At 48.4% G+C, this 15,037-nt stretch overlaps 3 protein-coding genes across 3 annotated transcripts; 2 read left to right on the top strand and 1 right to left on the bottom strand.

Moving 5' to 3' along the window:
- Positions 1–1,103: 1,103 nt before the first annotated feature.
- NAP1 (histone chaperone) lies at positions 1,104–2,164 on the bottom strand (the record flags this gene model as incomplete). The annotated part of the gene is made up of 2 exons (XM_064899781.1): positions 1,104–1,462; positions 1,510–2,164. The coding sequence occupies 2 exons, from the start codon at positions 2,162–2,164 to the stop codon at positions 1,104–1,106; spliced, it is 1,014 nt and encodes a 337-aa protein (XP_064753093.1).
- Positions 2,165–3,353: 1,189 nt separating this feature from the next.
- On the top strand, positions 3,354–7,364 carry LTR64_005441 (uncharacterized protein; the record flags this gene model as incomplete). The annotated part of the gene is given in 3 exon segments (XM_064899780.1): positions 3,354–3,368; positions 3,380–4,363; positions 4,410–7,364. The coding sequence occupies 3 exon segments, from the start codon at positions 3,354–3,356 to the stop codon at positions 7,362–7,364; spliced, it is 3,954 nt and encodes a 1,317-aa protein (XP_064753092.1).
- Positions 7,365–14,611: 7,247 nt separating this feature from the next.
- On the top strand, positions 14,612–14,949 carry LTR64_005440 (uncharacterized protein; the record flags this gene model as incomplete). The annotated part of the gene is made up of 2 exons (XM_064899779.1): positions 14,612–14,723; positions 14,774–14,949. 2 exons carry the CDS (start codon positions 14,612–14,614, stop codon positions 14,947–14,949), a joined length of 288 nt encoding a protein of 95 aa, XP_064753091.1.
- Between the last annotated feature and the right edge of the window lie 88 nt (positions 14,950–15,037).

Below are 15,037 nucleotides of genomic sequence, written 5' to 3'. Positions count from 1 at the left end.
CTTGGAACGACACGATGAGGATCAGGTTCGGGATAGGGGTGTATATACCAGCAACAAACAGGCCGCCAACGCTTCCCCAACACCACGGCACAAACGCGACAACGACGATCGAACGGAATTAGATATTATATCCTGAAGAAGTGAAAGAGCGATAGTAATCGACGTCAAAGCGTGTCCAGGTGCTCACACCTCAGCCAGCTGAGAATAATTCTAGAGCGACTGCTTCAAAGGAGGCCGAGCGAACGCGATGGTCAGCCATACCCATCCACGCCTAACCATTTGCACTATCCGGGCCTGCGCAGCAGGACCAAAGTCGACCACTCAAAGGGTCCCTGCTGTCCAGGATCCACTTTTCGAAGACTGCTTTGCCCCTATACGTCTTAGTGTACACTTAGCGTTACCACCAAAAATATTCCACCAACCTGTAACACCCTTGATACAGGGTCGGAGAGACATTGATTTGCACGAGCAGTATCCGTCGAAATGGTTATTGTTTTTCCTTTGTGTCTCACCTTGACGAACTCTACATCACTCGAACCAATGCCCCGAGCACAATAACCCCTTCTGCTGATCTCTTCCTGTTCTACATATTTCGCTTGGTAAACCCTTCTGAAACGATTCCGCCAGCACCAAATGGGATTAGTGAAATTGATCCCCATGCGCCTCACCTCTCCTGAGCACAAGAGCTTCTTCTTGTTGTGGCTCACCGCTTCTAAACTTCCTGGGGACCCAGCAGGGTGTAATTACAAGTTTTGATGGACAACCAGGTACAAGTAGTCCCTGGCATCTCGAATGTGTAATTTGCAACACCATGCGAGCAATGAACGACTTTTGTATAATGTCATATCAAGACCTATTAACCAACGCCGCTTGTCAATGGACTGACGCATCTGAAGCAACAGCTATAGAGCTCCCCCATATACTAGATGAGGCTAGACAAGGTGACTGATCAACACCCACGATGCACTACCATCTCGGAACCACGCACAGAGAAACGTGTACGTCTCACCTCAGAGCTGCCACTCTGCTTATACTTCATCGCGCTAAGATATTCGCTTGCTCTCATCAAACAGTAAGGTAGCTCTTCGTCCAGTGTCCTTTGTCTACTGGTTCTTGCACTCAGACTGATTTTGCTGGGACCTTGGCTTGCCGCCTTCCTCCTCATCGTCATCCGAGTCTTCTTCTTCCTCCTCGTCGTCGTCCTCTTCTTCGTCATCATCAAAACCATCATCTTCCCCGTCGTCCAGCTCCTCGAATGCGAGAGCCTCACCCGTAAACCAATCAATGGCTCGTGGAATCAACTTCTCTTTGATGTCCTCACCCAGCTGATAATCGAGCTCAAGACGTTCTTCAATGTCGGACGCAACATCATCGTCGTCGCCCGGCGCAGCTGGGGGAGAAAAGAAATTGAAGAAGGATTCGGTAGGCACAGTCTTCTTGACGACTCGAGTCTGTTTTGTGTCTGCAATTAATTAGCATAAGTCACATGGTCGAGGAATTAGTACATACTCTTGTTTCGCTGCTTCTTGCTTTCAACCCTCACAGTCAAGTCCTTGCCAGCCTTCCAGTCAATCTTGTCACCCTCTGCGTGGTCGTAGATGAAGTCCCCACCGTAGCCGGTATCTTCGCGGTAGAAATATGTTTTCGACACTGTCTTGTTGGTGAAGAAATCATTGGGAGCGAACTCGAAAATAAGACGGAAGCCAGGCTTCTCGAGGTACTCCATGCGGATGTCGGTCAGTGCCTTCAAGGCGTCCTCATCACGTTCTGTGATCAGATCGGCTAATGACAGCTGATTCTTCATAGCAGTCAGCCAGAATTCTGGAATGCCTTTGGCATCTGCAGGAATGTTGCTCTCAGCGGCCTCCTCCTTCTCGACCTCAGCACCTTCCTCATCCTCGTCTTCATCCTTGCCAGCTTCGACTTCGGCGTCTGTAGGCTCAATTTCACCATTGACGATCTTGGCTCGCTTCTCGTATAGTGGGGTGAACTTAGCAAAGTATTTCTTCTCGAGTTGTAGTACCTCCTCCTGAAACTCGGCCTCGAGCTTGGCATGGTCCTTCTGAATACCTTGTAGGCCAGTTACCCGCTTCTTCACTGGCGCTGGGAGAGACTCAACATAACCGGATGAGCGGCCTACAAGAGAGCCGAGCTTTTCCTGCATCAGTGAGACTAGGGCTGGGTTCTTTGCGAATATCGAAGCTGCAGCGGCGCGCTCGAGGTCCTCTTCAATGAAGTCAGTGTCTGATCACTTGGTCTGCATGACGAGAACTAACCTTCTTGTATGCTACCAATGTTTGGCGCTTGTGCTCTAGAAGAGATTGGCGCATTTTGCGCAGGTGTATTTTGCGGCGTTCTGAGGTCGAAGGAGGCCATGTCAGTACACCAGTATGCAGAAGTGAGATAACGAGGCTCTAGCAGGAAAGACTCACGGAGCGGTCACGTCTCGCCGTCCTGGTATATTGCTGGCCATCTTGTTGGGTAGATCAATAAGGTTGAGGCCGGCTTGGGTACAGCGGGTGGATGTCAAGGATTTTGTCTGTTGGGAAGATGAAAGGCCGACTGGCTGGGATATCTGAAGATCACGAAAGGGTTCTGCAAGGTACGGAGTAACGCTGGTTTATGCCTTGTGGCTTCCAAACTTTCTCTGCAGGTCCGACAGTCACGAAATTGCCCTCAAAGTAAGATAAAGTGGTTCGTGAGAAGAAACACAATCAATATGGAAAATGTGGTGACTGTGACAGCGGGCCAACGAGGATTACCAGGACTGCCGTAGTCTTGCGTCAACGCCACTGCAAAAACGCAAAACCTGCAAGGGCTTATCGAATGCCTCTCCAACGTGATCACAGTAGGCCTGGAAAGTGGGGCACAAAACGAGGATGTCTTAGCCAATCAGAGCATAATCATAAAGTTCGAAATTCACGTTCATCTCACGCTCGAGCTTGGACGAGGCTTTCACATACAAAACCATCGACGATATGTCCCTAGATCCGTAACATTCATCCAAGGCCTAGCCACCAGACAAAGGCACGTCTTGCCGAGAGTGATAGCATCTCATCCCGCATGATCTAACCTCAACAACTCTTCTCGTGCAACTCGGGAGAGCACATTAAGCTACACGTAGCTGTCCAAAGAGCTTGGAGGAATTTACCGTTGTGCACACGTCTGCTACGATGGAACGACCCAGTGCTCGAAGGTCTTCTTCGGCTCAACGCCGGAGCAGTCAGTCATATGTCAGGCGTGGTTCACTTCGCCGACGCGACTCAAATATGAGCAAGTACGTAAAAGGTGAACTGGATATATACCTACCTAACGAGTCTGTCTGCAGCGCTAGTATTGTTTCTGAAGTCGAAATGGCAACAGATGAGGTCAGCTTTAGATCGTGCCTTCCTTGAACAACCCAGCTGACGTGCCTAAGGCATTTTCTGGGCCTATCTCCGAGAGTGTTCCAACAAGCGCCACATCATTCGCATACCAACGTCCTAGGCAAAGACAAGGCTCCATTACCAGTTTCACTTATTTTCAAGATGAGCAGGAGAGTCCCGAGTACTCAGACGAAGCTATCGAAGATGTCAGTGATGACGAGGATTTATTCATGGCCAATGGCCATGACCAAGATCTTGAAGCTGGCACTACTTCGCCTAGACGCAAATCTTCTGGACGTGACAGAGACGATGAAGACGCCCCTCTGCTCCGACGTACAGAGTCTGGTAAACCGGATATCCAGGAGCACGAGGAAGGTGGTGCCTTTAGCCAGAAGTTCTATATTCAGAGCGAGGACCTCACAATGGTCGTCGCCGGCTTCTCCACAAGCTCACTCGGCTTTATCGCCTATCTGGTCATTTGCTGTCTCACTGCAGGCATCGGCTACCTGATATTTAGGTGGATCCCCAGATGGCGAATTAGATTGATAGGAACTCCTACGCCACTCGAGAAGTGCACATGGGTCGTTGTAGAGGTGAGCTTTGAACACAACAGGAAATGGTCGAGATCGCGGGCTAAGAATAAGCAGAACCAATGGGGAGAATTCACTGTCCACGATGTTACCAGCGAGGAGTACGGCTATCCTATGTCGACAGTCTTCAATCGTCCCTCCAAGGAACAACTCAATGGCCACAGATATGACTACGAAGAGGATCTGAAGGAGCTAAGATTTCTCGACTATCGCTACATGCGCTTCATTTACCATCCTCACCAGGACAAATTCGTGCTCAACAACGACTGGTGGGATCCACAATGGACAGATGTGAAGGCTATGAAGCAAGGTCTCGACAGTGAAGAACGTGACCCGCGTGATCAAGTCTTTGGCAAGAACGTTATTGAAATCAGGCAGAAGACGATTCCAGAACTGCTCTTGGATGAGGTGAGTATAACGCAAGCTCGAACACTTCGCAGCTAATTGCGGCTAGGCTTTCCACCCTTTTTACATCTTTCAAATTGCCAGCTTGTTGCTGTGGTCCTTCGATGAGTACTATTATTATGCTGGAGCAATCTTTCTGATCTCAGTCTTCAGTATCGCCACTACTGTTATCGAAACCAAATCGACCATGCAACGTTTGAGTGAGATCTCACGTTTCGAATGTGACGTTCGTGTCCTTAGGAATGGCTTCTGGCGTCAGTCAACATCAGGCGACCTCGTGCCAGGTGACGTCTACGAAGTCTCAGATCCTTCCTTGTCACAATTACCATGTGATAGTCTTCTCCTGGCTGGCGATTGCATCATTAACGAGAGCATGTTGACGGGGGAGTCTATCCCAGTTTCAAAAGTCCCTCTTACGGATGATGTGGTCAACTATGTTGACCTGGGCGCCACATCCGTTCATCCCATCGTCGCGCGACACTTTCTCTTCTGTGGTACCAAGATTATCCGTGCCCGAAGACCACAGGACGAGGACGACGATGAAGCTGTCGCTCTGGCTGTTGTCGTCCGCACTGGTTTCAACACGACTAAAGGTGCTCTTGTCCGATCTATGCTCTTTCCCAAGCCATCCGGCTTCAAGTTCTATCGAGATTCCTTCCGCTACATCGGAGTCATGGGCTGTATTGCTGCCATTGGCTTCGTTACATCATTCGTCAACTTCGTCAAGCTCGGTCTGAAATGGCACCTGATTGTTGTTCGTGCCCTAGATCTGATCACAATCGTGGTACCTCCTGCTCTGCCAGCGACATTGACCATTGGCACCAACTTTGCATTAGGCCGCTTGAGGAAGAAGCAGATATTCTGTATCAGTCCACAACGCGTCAATGTGGCTGGCAAACTAGACGTGGTCTGTTTCGATAAGACGGGTACCTTGACAGAAGATGGTCTGGATGTGCTCGGTGTTAGGCTTGTACAGCATCCAGAAATTCGGTTCTCTGATACAGTCGAAGAAGTGCATGATCTGTTGCCCCCAGCGCCCTACGACCGTGATCCTACAGTCAACTATCGTGTCAACAAGAATATGCTCTACACAATGGCTACTTGTCACTCTTTGAGAATGGTTGACGAGGAACTCATTGGTGACCCACTCGATCTGAAGATGTTCCAATTCACAGATTGGACTTTCGAGGAAGGCTCGCAGAAGACGATGCATTTCGTTGAGCATGGCACTCATCAACCAGCTCCATCTGTTACCAAACCACCATCCGGCATGGAATACGATCTTGAAGACTCACAAAACAACGAGAACCCTATTCCCATAGAGCTTGCTGTCCTCAAACAGTTTGAGTTTGTGTCGCATCTCAGAAGAGCAAGTGTTGTCGTTCGTCAGAATGGTGATCCTGGCATCAGTATCTACGCCAAAGGTGCTCCGGAGGTCATGAAAGACATCTGCACACCATCGAGCATACCTGCCGACTTCGAAGACCTATTGAATTTCTACACACACAAAGGCTATCGAGTCATTGCTTGCGCATCAAAGTATGTGTCACGCATGAAGTGGCAGGAGATCCAGGCATTGGATCGATCAGAAGCGGAATCAAGGCTGCAGCTTACTGGTTTCATCATTTTCGAGAACAAGTTGAAAGAAATTACAACTGAGATTATCGAAGAGTTGAATGAGGCCAAGATAAGGACTGTGATGTGTACTGGTGATAACATTCTGACAGCTATCAGTGTGGCCAGAGAGTGCGACTTGATCGATAGAGATGCTCACTGCTACTATCCACATTTTGTGGAGGGTGACAAGATGGATCCTAAGGCTCAACTTTCCTGGGAGAGTGTCGACAACAACTTGTATCAACTGGACAGTGAGACGCTTCTGCCAGTACCAATACCCGTGGAGCACGACACCTCTGCACCATATGATGCACTTGCAAACACAGATTACACTCTCGCCGTCACTGGTGATGCTTTCAGATGGATTGTCGATTATGGCGCCTCAAATATGTTGAAACGCATGCTTGTCAAAGGTCATGTCTTCGCGCGCATGTCTCCCGATGAAAAAGCCGAGCTCATCGAGAAGTTGCAAAGCATTGACTATACCTGCGGCTTTTGCGGTGATGGTGCCAACGATTGTGGTGCGCTCAAAGCAGCCGATGTTGGTGTTTCGCTTTCTGAAGCCGAAGCTTCTGTTGCAGCTCCTTTCACCAGTCATATCTTCGACATCTCGTGTGTGCCAATATTGATCAAAGAGGGCCGTGCTGCGCTTGTGACCAGTTTCTGCTGTTTCAAGTACATGAGTTTGTACTCGGCCATTCAATTCACCTCGGTCAGCTTTCTCTACGCGTCGGCATCCAACCTTGGTGACTTTCAATTCCTGTTCATTGACTTGGCACTCATCCTGCCCATCGCCATTTTCATGGGCTGGACTGGTGCATATCCTCAGTTGAGCAAAAAGCGCCCGACAGCTAATCTTGTATCCAGAAAAGTATTGACACCACTACTTGGACAGATTGTGCTCTGCATCCTGGTACAAGCTGTGGCTTTCAAGACTGTCCATTGGCAATCATGGTATATACCACCCAAGCTCAACAAGAAGAAATCAAACGTCGACAACTCGCAAAACACAGCTCTCTTCCTGGTCTCATGTTATCAATACATCCTCTCAGGCATCGTCCTCAGCATTGGTCCACCCTTCAGAGAGTCGATGAGGAAGAACGTCCCGTTTTGTGTCACTATTGTCATCACATTGGCCTTTTCGCTTTACATGCTTTTGGATCCTGCCAAACCTTTACAAAAGTTCATGGATCTCACGGACATGTCTTGGGACTACGAGCTTTTCTTGCTAGCCTTGGCAATTGTCGGGTTCATTGTTGCTTACCTCGCTGAAAGACACCTGTTTCAGCCACTGGCGAAGTGGATCGGAAAGACAAGAGCGGCGCTACGGCCTTCACGATCAAAGAAGAGGAAACAGTACAAGGAGATCATTGAGGAGATGCAGTAGAGTCAGAGATGGCCTGTAAAATATTGTGAATCATTACGAAGGTGTACAAGATGTGGTATATAGACCAGAAAAGACGAACTTTCAGCCTTGTACACCATAGATGACTCGGGTCTTATCGGACCCAGCTAGATACTAGACATCATAGCAGAATGCTTTTCGGTCTTTTGCAGCTTTGCGAAAGTGTTCGGCAAGATGTTGAGTCATTAAAATACTTCGAAGGCGAAGAGTACACCTGGGCACATTCCACTGTACTCATAAGGTGTCTCTAACAAGACGAGGAAGCGATTCTTTCCAAATCGTTGATCACCCATTCACGATGGTGTCCTCCTGATGCTTGTCTTGCTTGCGGGTACAAATACAGCCACGAAAATGTTTTACTACGTTCGCTTACCTAAGGTTGAAGTTGAGCCACCCTGTACTGCACCTGGCCGCGATTTCGTGGGAGGATCGTATTGCGTTGGCGTCGCGTCTTAGCAATAGTCGCAGGGTTGTTTTCCGTTTTGAAGTACAGTAAATTCACGGCAGTGATTCTGCTGTATTTTTGGTCCTGGACTTGGTCGATCAATACATTGCGAGGAACATCCTTGGCAGTAAGAATGTTTCTTTCGTGATCGTCAACAGGGTGAGTGGCGCTGAATTGGCATCCTCCACAATTGGTGGAATTCGTGCAGAATCAACCAATACCGTTCTAGAGACTTGCGAGGCGAAACTCACTAGTAGGACACAACGTCAATTACGCAACGACATAAGCACGTACTATGAAGTGTGCGATGGACAGTCATCTATAAACCTATTCTTCATTCCAACGAAACGTTTTTTCTCTACATTTCGTGAGTAATGACTAGTTTCTCGGTAGAGCTGTTCACACCGCACATCAGGATGTGGACTACACCTTAGCCACAACTTCCAGGCTGTTAGCTTCTCACAGCCCTATCGAGCTTATATCTCGCCAACACCACGAACCACACTCTGCCTGTGCACTGCTCACCGGCTAGTGGCATGGAGGGCGACCGAAGACGTGGTGAGGCAACGCTGCTATGTACAGCACAACATAAGGAGACGTCCACTACCTCTGCACTGCTTCAGCCGTGTTTGTCAGACACCAGGGTGTTTCGTCCACCACCCGAACTAGCAGTACCGAGCCGAAAAGACTCCAACGAATACGGCTTAACAGCAATCTCAGGTCAAGCAAGCACAGTCATGGGCAACGTGTACTACACCTACCATTACCATTCTTGCGGCAATCCCGCTCCAACGGTAGAAGAATTGGATGCTCCGCATCGGGTCTCAGTGCCCACGTTCGACAACCTGCCTCGGGCAAGGCAGTCTGAGCGGTTACTTATCGAGCCACATGAAGTCAGATCAGGAGTTCCTTCACATACCAGAGTGAACCGCAAACTTTCGTCCTCATCAGCTCGGATCTTAGAGTTGGTTCTTTTGTTCCTCATTGTCGCCATCTTGACCAGATTCAATTCGCATACCTGCTCCTACAGCTGTTAACCTCGATATACTCGCCTTGCTGTGATGTTTGCACATACCCTCTCAGCACTCCATAACCACTCACTGCATGTCAGTGCAAAGAACACCACATTGTCTATACCAGAGGCGACATAGGTATCTCTTTCGCTTGATGGGACACAGTCCGACTGCTGAACAATGGCCAAGATCTTTCCCAGCACTATAGCACATTGCTCATCGTACGTTGTCGGGGCATACAGCGCGAATATTTGGCTCGAAGCAGGAATATCCGATCATTCAATTGTCCCTACAACACAGCAAACAAGTCTGAAGGTTCATCGCTACTAAGGAGCAGGAATGTTGCTATTTCGATTTTCTCCATTGCGTCGTACTGTTCAACCACCGCATCGAATTCCTGATCTTTGGCAGTGTATCTGGTAGGATCAGGGCAAGCTTTCTCGAGTCATAGGCACGAGTCTGTGTGGAAGTGGTTGATCCGGCATTGGGAAGACACGATCTTGCAGGATAGAACTCCTTTTCACTTTCTGAGAAATTGAAGATGCAGGTAGAGATATCAGCTCACGCTCAAAATAGGAATCTTTTGTTCGAGTGATCATTCAGATTCGCGAGCCGATGGACTCTGGCAACATCGGCATGTATGTTTCTAGTCACAGGGTTAGCGAGAACAATGAGTATCTGTCGCAGTGTTTCTAACCATCGAGAACCCTCGATAAGCTTCCAGGCCCATTTTTGGGTGGATTTGGTGCTTCCGTCTGTTCACAAAATCTTTGATATGTAGAGATAGGTTGCTGTCATAATCGAAGGAGGGTTGTGTTTGGTAGACGTCGTACTGCCACTTCCTAGATCCTCATGCGAATTCACTGCTGTGATGTCTGTCTTCCTGAATTAGCATATCTCACGAGAGTGTCTGTGAATGTCTGCATTGCAGCTAACAGTGAGGAAGGCGAATAGATAGCGATTGTAATCTCGTCACACACCGCAGTTTGCTGGCCTCAGAAAGTTCGCTCTTTAGTGGTAGATATCTAGGCGTGAATTAGGGCAGAAGCCGCCATGTCTCAGGCGTACTTCCAGAGCTCAGCGCCCCTATCAGAGCCTGTAAGCAACACCCAAGTTAGTTTGCGTCATTGTCAGATGCTTGCATCATTTAGTACCTCAATCCAAGTCACCATCTTCGAGCGCAATCCCCCGTTCTTCTTATACTGCCGGTGTACCTTGCTGTCAATCCTCGAGGCCTTCGCACAAGCCGAAAACACCCTGAATGAGCGTCCTGACCCGATCCCTGCCACCTCATCGCCGCTAGTTGCCATCCACAACTATCGCCATTGACCTTCCTGCACCACTCTTCCCGCCTTGAAAGCCTCGTACAAGACGAAAGCAACCATGGCCGGGGCACGCAATACAGCCCGTGCCTGGCACCCCTGTTTCGAACCTCCCTGGAGGAACAGACGGAGTAGCAAATGGTATAAATAGCAGATAAATGGCAGATAAATGGTAGATAAATGGTAGATAAATGGCAGATAAATGGTAGATAAATGGTAGATAAATGGCAGATAAATGGCAGATAAATGGCAGATAAATGGCAAGTGGTTTAGAGCTCCTGCCGACACAACACCCGCGTGAGCGAGTGAGTCATCCGGAGCAATACAACCGATAGACAAAGGAAATTCGTAAAGTCGTTACTGTTTGTAGCAATGGTTGAGAGCCGCCTAGCCGACGTGAAGAGGCCAGTGGACATCCCTTTTCTGAGTTTTTTTGGTATTTTCAGACAGTTTTCTTGTGGCAAGCTCGTAGGCATTAGCCGAAATAAATAGCTTTCACATCCATTCGCTTGGCCTCGTCCTTGGTTCGGATAGCTACACCACCAGGGATGGCATTCCTAGCAAGGGTCTCAGCAGCCCGAATGTCAAATGATTCCCAGTCAACCCTCGGAAGAGGATTGACGACAGCTTCAGTAGCTGGTGGCGCCTTCTCATAGCCTCTGCCTGTCTCGCAGAAACATATGATCGACTTCAAAGTATTCAAGACACTTCTCGCGAAAGAAGGCATGACTACTATGCAGGGGAAGGATACTATCACAATAATAACTATGTGCAAAGGCGCGGTCTCTTCGGCAGAAGCTTTGGATATGCTATTTTGCAAGTTACTCTGTGAATTCTCGAGAAAAGAGAAAGAAGGAAAGAAGGAGAGGAACTCGCATGAAGAGAGAGAGGTATATATACCCTTTCAGCGGAGCCTCTGCGTCGCTTCGATCAACTTCTGAAAGACTCTGTCGACAGTTGCTGATCTCATTCACCACATCCAATAAGAAAAACAGGAAAGGATATGGCATGTTCCGGGACGTACGACTTAATCAGCACATCATCTCTGCCAGTTTCTGTGATCTGACGAATAGTTTGGAAGGACGATCGCACACATGCATGATCTGAGCACATCGCACGAGCACTGCCCATATCTCACTAGCCATTCTCAGCAGTAAACTTTCCATGGCTGAGAATACCAGAGTGCTTGTGAGAACTCTTGACCAGTAGTTGTGTGCCTGTGGGAACCAAACGAGGTGGACCCTGGAGCTAAGCTGAACCTCACGCATGTGCAAGAATCGCAGTGCTAACTTTTTCCTGCAACAGCTGGGAATTTCAAAAGCAGAGCATCATCGTCTTGAACAAGCTTGATTAGTACCTCTGTAGGTGTGACAACGTTATATCGAGTATCAATCTGTTGGTATGGTGTAGTCGAACAAAAGTGCTTGCACATGATCGGGTTTCAATTCCGCCTAATGTCGCTAGACTGTATAGATGTGGACCTGAGGATTTTCGCCCCCACTCCACCTTGCTCCACGGAGGCTCACAGAGAACGATGAGCTTGTGAGGTTTGCCCGAAAGCAGATATTCCGCTTTCAAAAACGGAAATCTTTCCTGTTGAGAAGGCTAGACTTCTGTAGTCGGATCGGCTGTGAAATTGGTGGTTAATCTTGAAGCCGCATGAGCCTGAGGTGTCGAAATAGCATTCTTCAGCTTCGAGGTGCAGTTCTTGTTGCTGAGAGACAGGTTTTCGGTCGCTTTAATTCATCGGTCATTTACTGCGATAGTCCCATATTCTTTTAAGCTGACATGATCGTCTCGTCTTCGTGAGGTTTGATGCGCGAGAGGAAAGAAGCCGGAAGGTCTTCTGAAATGGCCAATGGCTCGTTGTGATGTGGAGCACTCGAGGAGGTACTTGAAAAATGTTGCGAGAAGCCTGACTAGACTCAGTTGGCCGAATATAGGCATCAAGTGAATCCGCCAGATGAGCGTTGTTGGAGGTCTCCCTCAGAAAGACGACCAATGTATGCCGTGACATCGATCTCCAATCGATGATCGTGTTGACTACAGTACGGATAGTAGCACTCAAGAGTTTCAGCGACAATCTATAAGGGTGCAAGTGACTGATCGGCTGTAAAGGCCTTTCTTTAGGTAGTAGTAACTTGGGATGCATGCGCCAGTAGGTAGCATGCAGGGTGCAATGCTTCGTCAGAGTGAGGTAGGCTGGTGAGCTGCAAGGTGGGATTGCAGTTACTGTGACATGCCGCCGATGCGGCTCAACTTCGCTGTACATATTCATAGCAGCAAGATTGGACAGTAAACAATGGCGTTAGCAGGCCACTCTCGATATGCATTCCATTTAGGTCGAGACCTTGGATACATTACAGGTTCTCTCCCGACCTTGAAGCATCTCTCACCATCAAGAGCATGTTTTCATATTCTATGGCCACTACCATACGACAAGTAAGGTATCTGGTAGCATGGACAGCTCAGTCAGGCTTGATATGTGCTCCTCTTGCATTTGGGTGATCGCTTCAATATGCAGTTCTGAGACGCAACCTCGTCCTACCACAGAATGATGTGACACGAACGTTGAAGTGCCCTCCCGTAGTCCCTAACTGCAACAGAGCAGAAGAGAAGCTCAGTATAGGATTCTACACTCATCCCGCAAGATGATCTCTTTTGTCGGACGAGCGTGCGGTGCAAGGGGCAATAGATGTGTTCCCTCCACTATTTTGGTTGGACTAACGAGGTTGGCGAGCATATGTAAAGCATTGTGTCATGGAAACAATACCACTAATCTATAGTATATGCCGTACGCACTCGTTGTCGGTCTTTCGGACTAGCCTCTTGCTTTGAATATCGCTGCCCTGCTCGGCCAGCTTGTACATTGTGTGGTGTACTTCAAGTACATTCGGATGCGCCTTTTCTCCGAGCACCTTTTGTGTCTAAGGTCTCTCTCTCTCTTCTTGCGCCCAACGTGTCTTATACTTCGGACGATAGGGTCATCGGTATTATCTGTGATCATTGGGGCCGACGCATGTTCCGGATATATGAATGTGTATCTTGCGGAATGGATTGCACGGCGAGACTAACAACTGTGATCAAGGGGTGGAAAAGGCTCGGGCTCTTGGTGATTGTAAGATCGTCGCTTCACTAAGCCTCAGAGTACCATTACATCCTATAGATGCTCAATAACAACTCATTGAGCAGCCTGGACCGATGCCGGAAGTTGCGACGGCACAAGGCCAGGTCAATCTAGGTATCTCGTATATCGGTGGGCGTGCTCTGGATGCCTGTCTAAAGTGGGTTGAGTAGTGCGACAATCGCGCTCAGCGTCTCTTGTGGTCATGGTGACTGGAGAGGTCTAAATGCCCGGGTAGATTGGATGATATACTTGAAACAGACTGGCATCGAGGTGCGACGATCAAATAAGGTTCATTGTGTGTATGCGAATGTGAAGCGGATTCAAAGCCGCTTTGAAAAAGACCGTTTTATTCCGTCTGTGAGAACACAAATGACCAATAAGTCGTGCATAAAGTTGATGCTATGTCAATGGACCACTAGATACTGTTCAATGAGGCTTGAACGAGGAGCTATACAGTATTTCACGAGAAACGACGCATGCAAAGCCATATGGCCACCCTCGAATGCTCGATCAGCGGAAACGGGCCTGTCTTACGAACCGACAAATGGGAAACTTTCAGTATTGTGACTCTCTCAAGTGTATGTCGATACAACATGATACAACGTGCATTGTTTAAAGGAAACCTGCAATGTTGCAGGCTCGCTATGACGATGCAGACTCCCACGCAGCGTAACGATGCTGTATAGTCACCATGAAAATACGGGCCTTATTCTCCTCGAGCCTGAAATATGTAACACAGAATTCGGCTGACTTATTGCCATGGCATAAGGACTTCACTCCAGGGCTGGCATAGACAAAGCATTGTGCTTTTCCGAGGCTGTTACAGAACGAGCTGCTTGAAGGCATTGGTAGTCCTGGTTTTCAATGCCAGTCTTGGTGTCCCTCTGCACAAGTAAGCTATTGGTGCTGAAGAATCAACGAAAGATGTCGATTGTTATACAGTCAGCCAGATCCCATTGGATAGCCAAGCGAGCATCCGGTCCGTGCCTGCCAAGTCCTCGCCACCTGGGTAGCTACTGCACTCCTCATTCCAAGATTTTGATCAGGATGCTGTAATTAGGTGTGATCTTCAAGGTTGAGGATCTCCATTGATGGAACGATTTAAAGTCACCTCTTGTATCAGCTTTGCCATTCAAAATTAGCAGCAGTAGTAACAGCATCAAACAGCACTCACAACGAAGCAGATATTCAGCCAGTATTCTTCGTACTCACTCAGGATGATGTTCTCGTCACCGATCACTTGTTGCATTCAAGCACTCCTCTTCCTTTGCCTCATCACCTCGAGCCTAGCACAATTCAACTACACAAAGCTACCTAGCGAGATGGTTATTGGTGGTACTTATGAGATTGCCTGGACTGGAGCAACTGGTCTGGTTGACCTCTACGTCAAGAAGGACCCATCACACTCCTCATGGCGGTCATATATATATGGATGTACGTATATCCCCAGTTCTGCAACTTGTCTTACGGCTAACTTATTGCAGCTGGTAACGCTACCTCAGTCAACTTCACCGTGAGCGATCTCTATGTAACAGCCGGTATGGACCCTGGACGCACCTATGTTTTCACGCTATGGGATGATCTCGGCAATTGCACCTCGTCACCCATTTACCTCCGAGCTGCATTGACGAAGTTCCGAGGTCGGCGCCAGATTACATAGATACGAATGGTTGGATTGAGTTGCAGGTGTTCGACCCAAGCTTTGCATTCCTCCTTCGACTTTAGACAGCCAACAGGTGATGTCAGGT

Source organism: Lithohypha guttulata (assembly GCF_036872675.1).
Source record: "Lithohypha guttulata strain CCFEE 5908 chromosome Unknown scaffold_4, whole genome shotgun sequence".
Lineage (NCBI taxonomy): Eukaryota > Fungi > Ascomycota > Eurotiomycetes > Chaetothyriales > Trichomeriaceae > Lithohypha > Lithohypha guttulata.
Note: the sequence above shows the minus strand (reverse complement) of the source record. Positions and strands in the feature narration are given on the sequence as shown.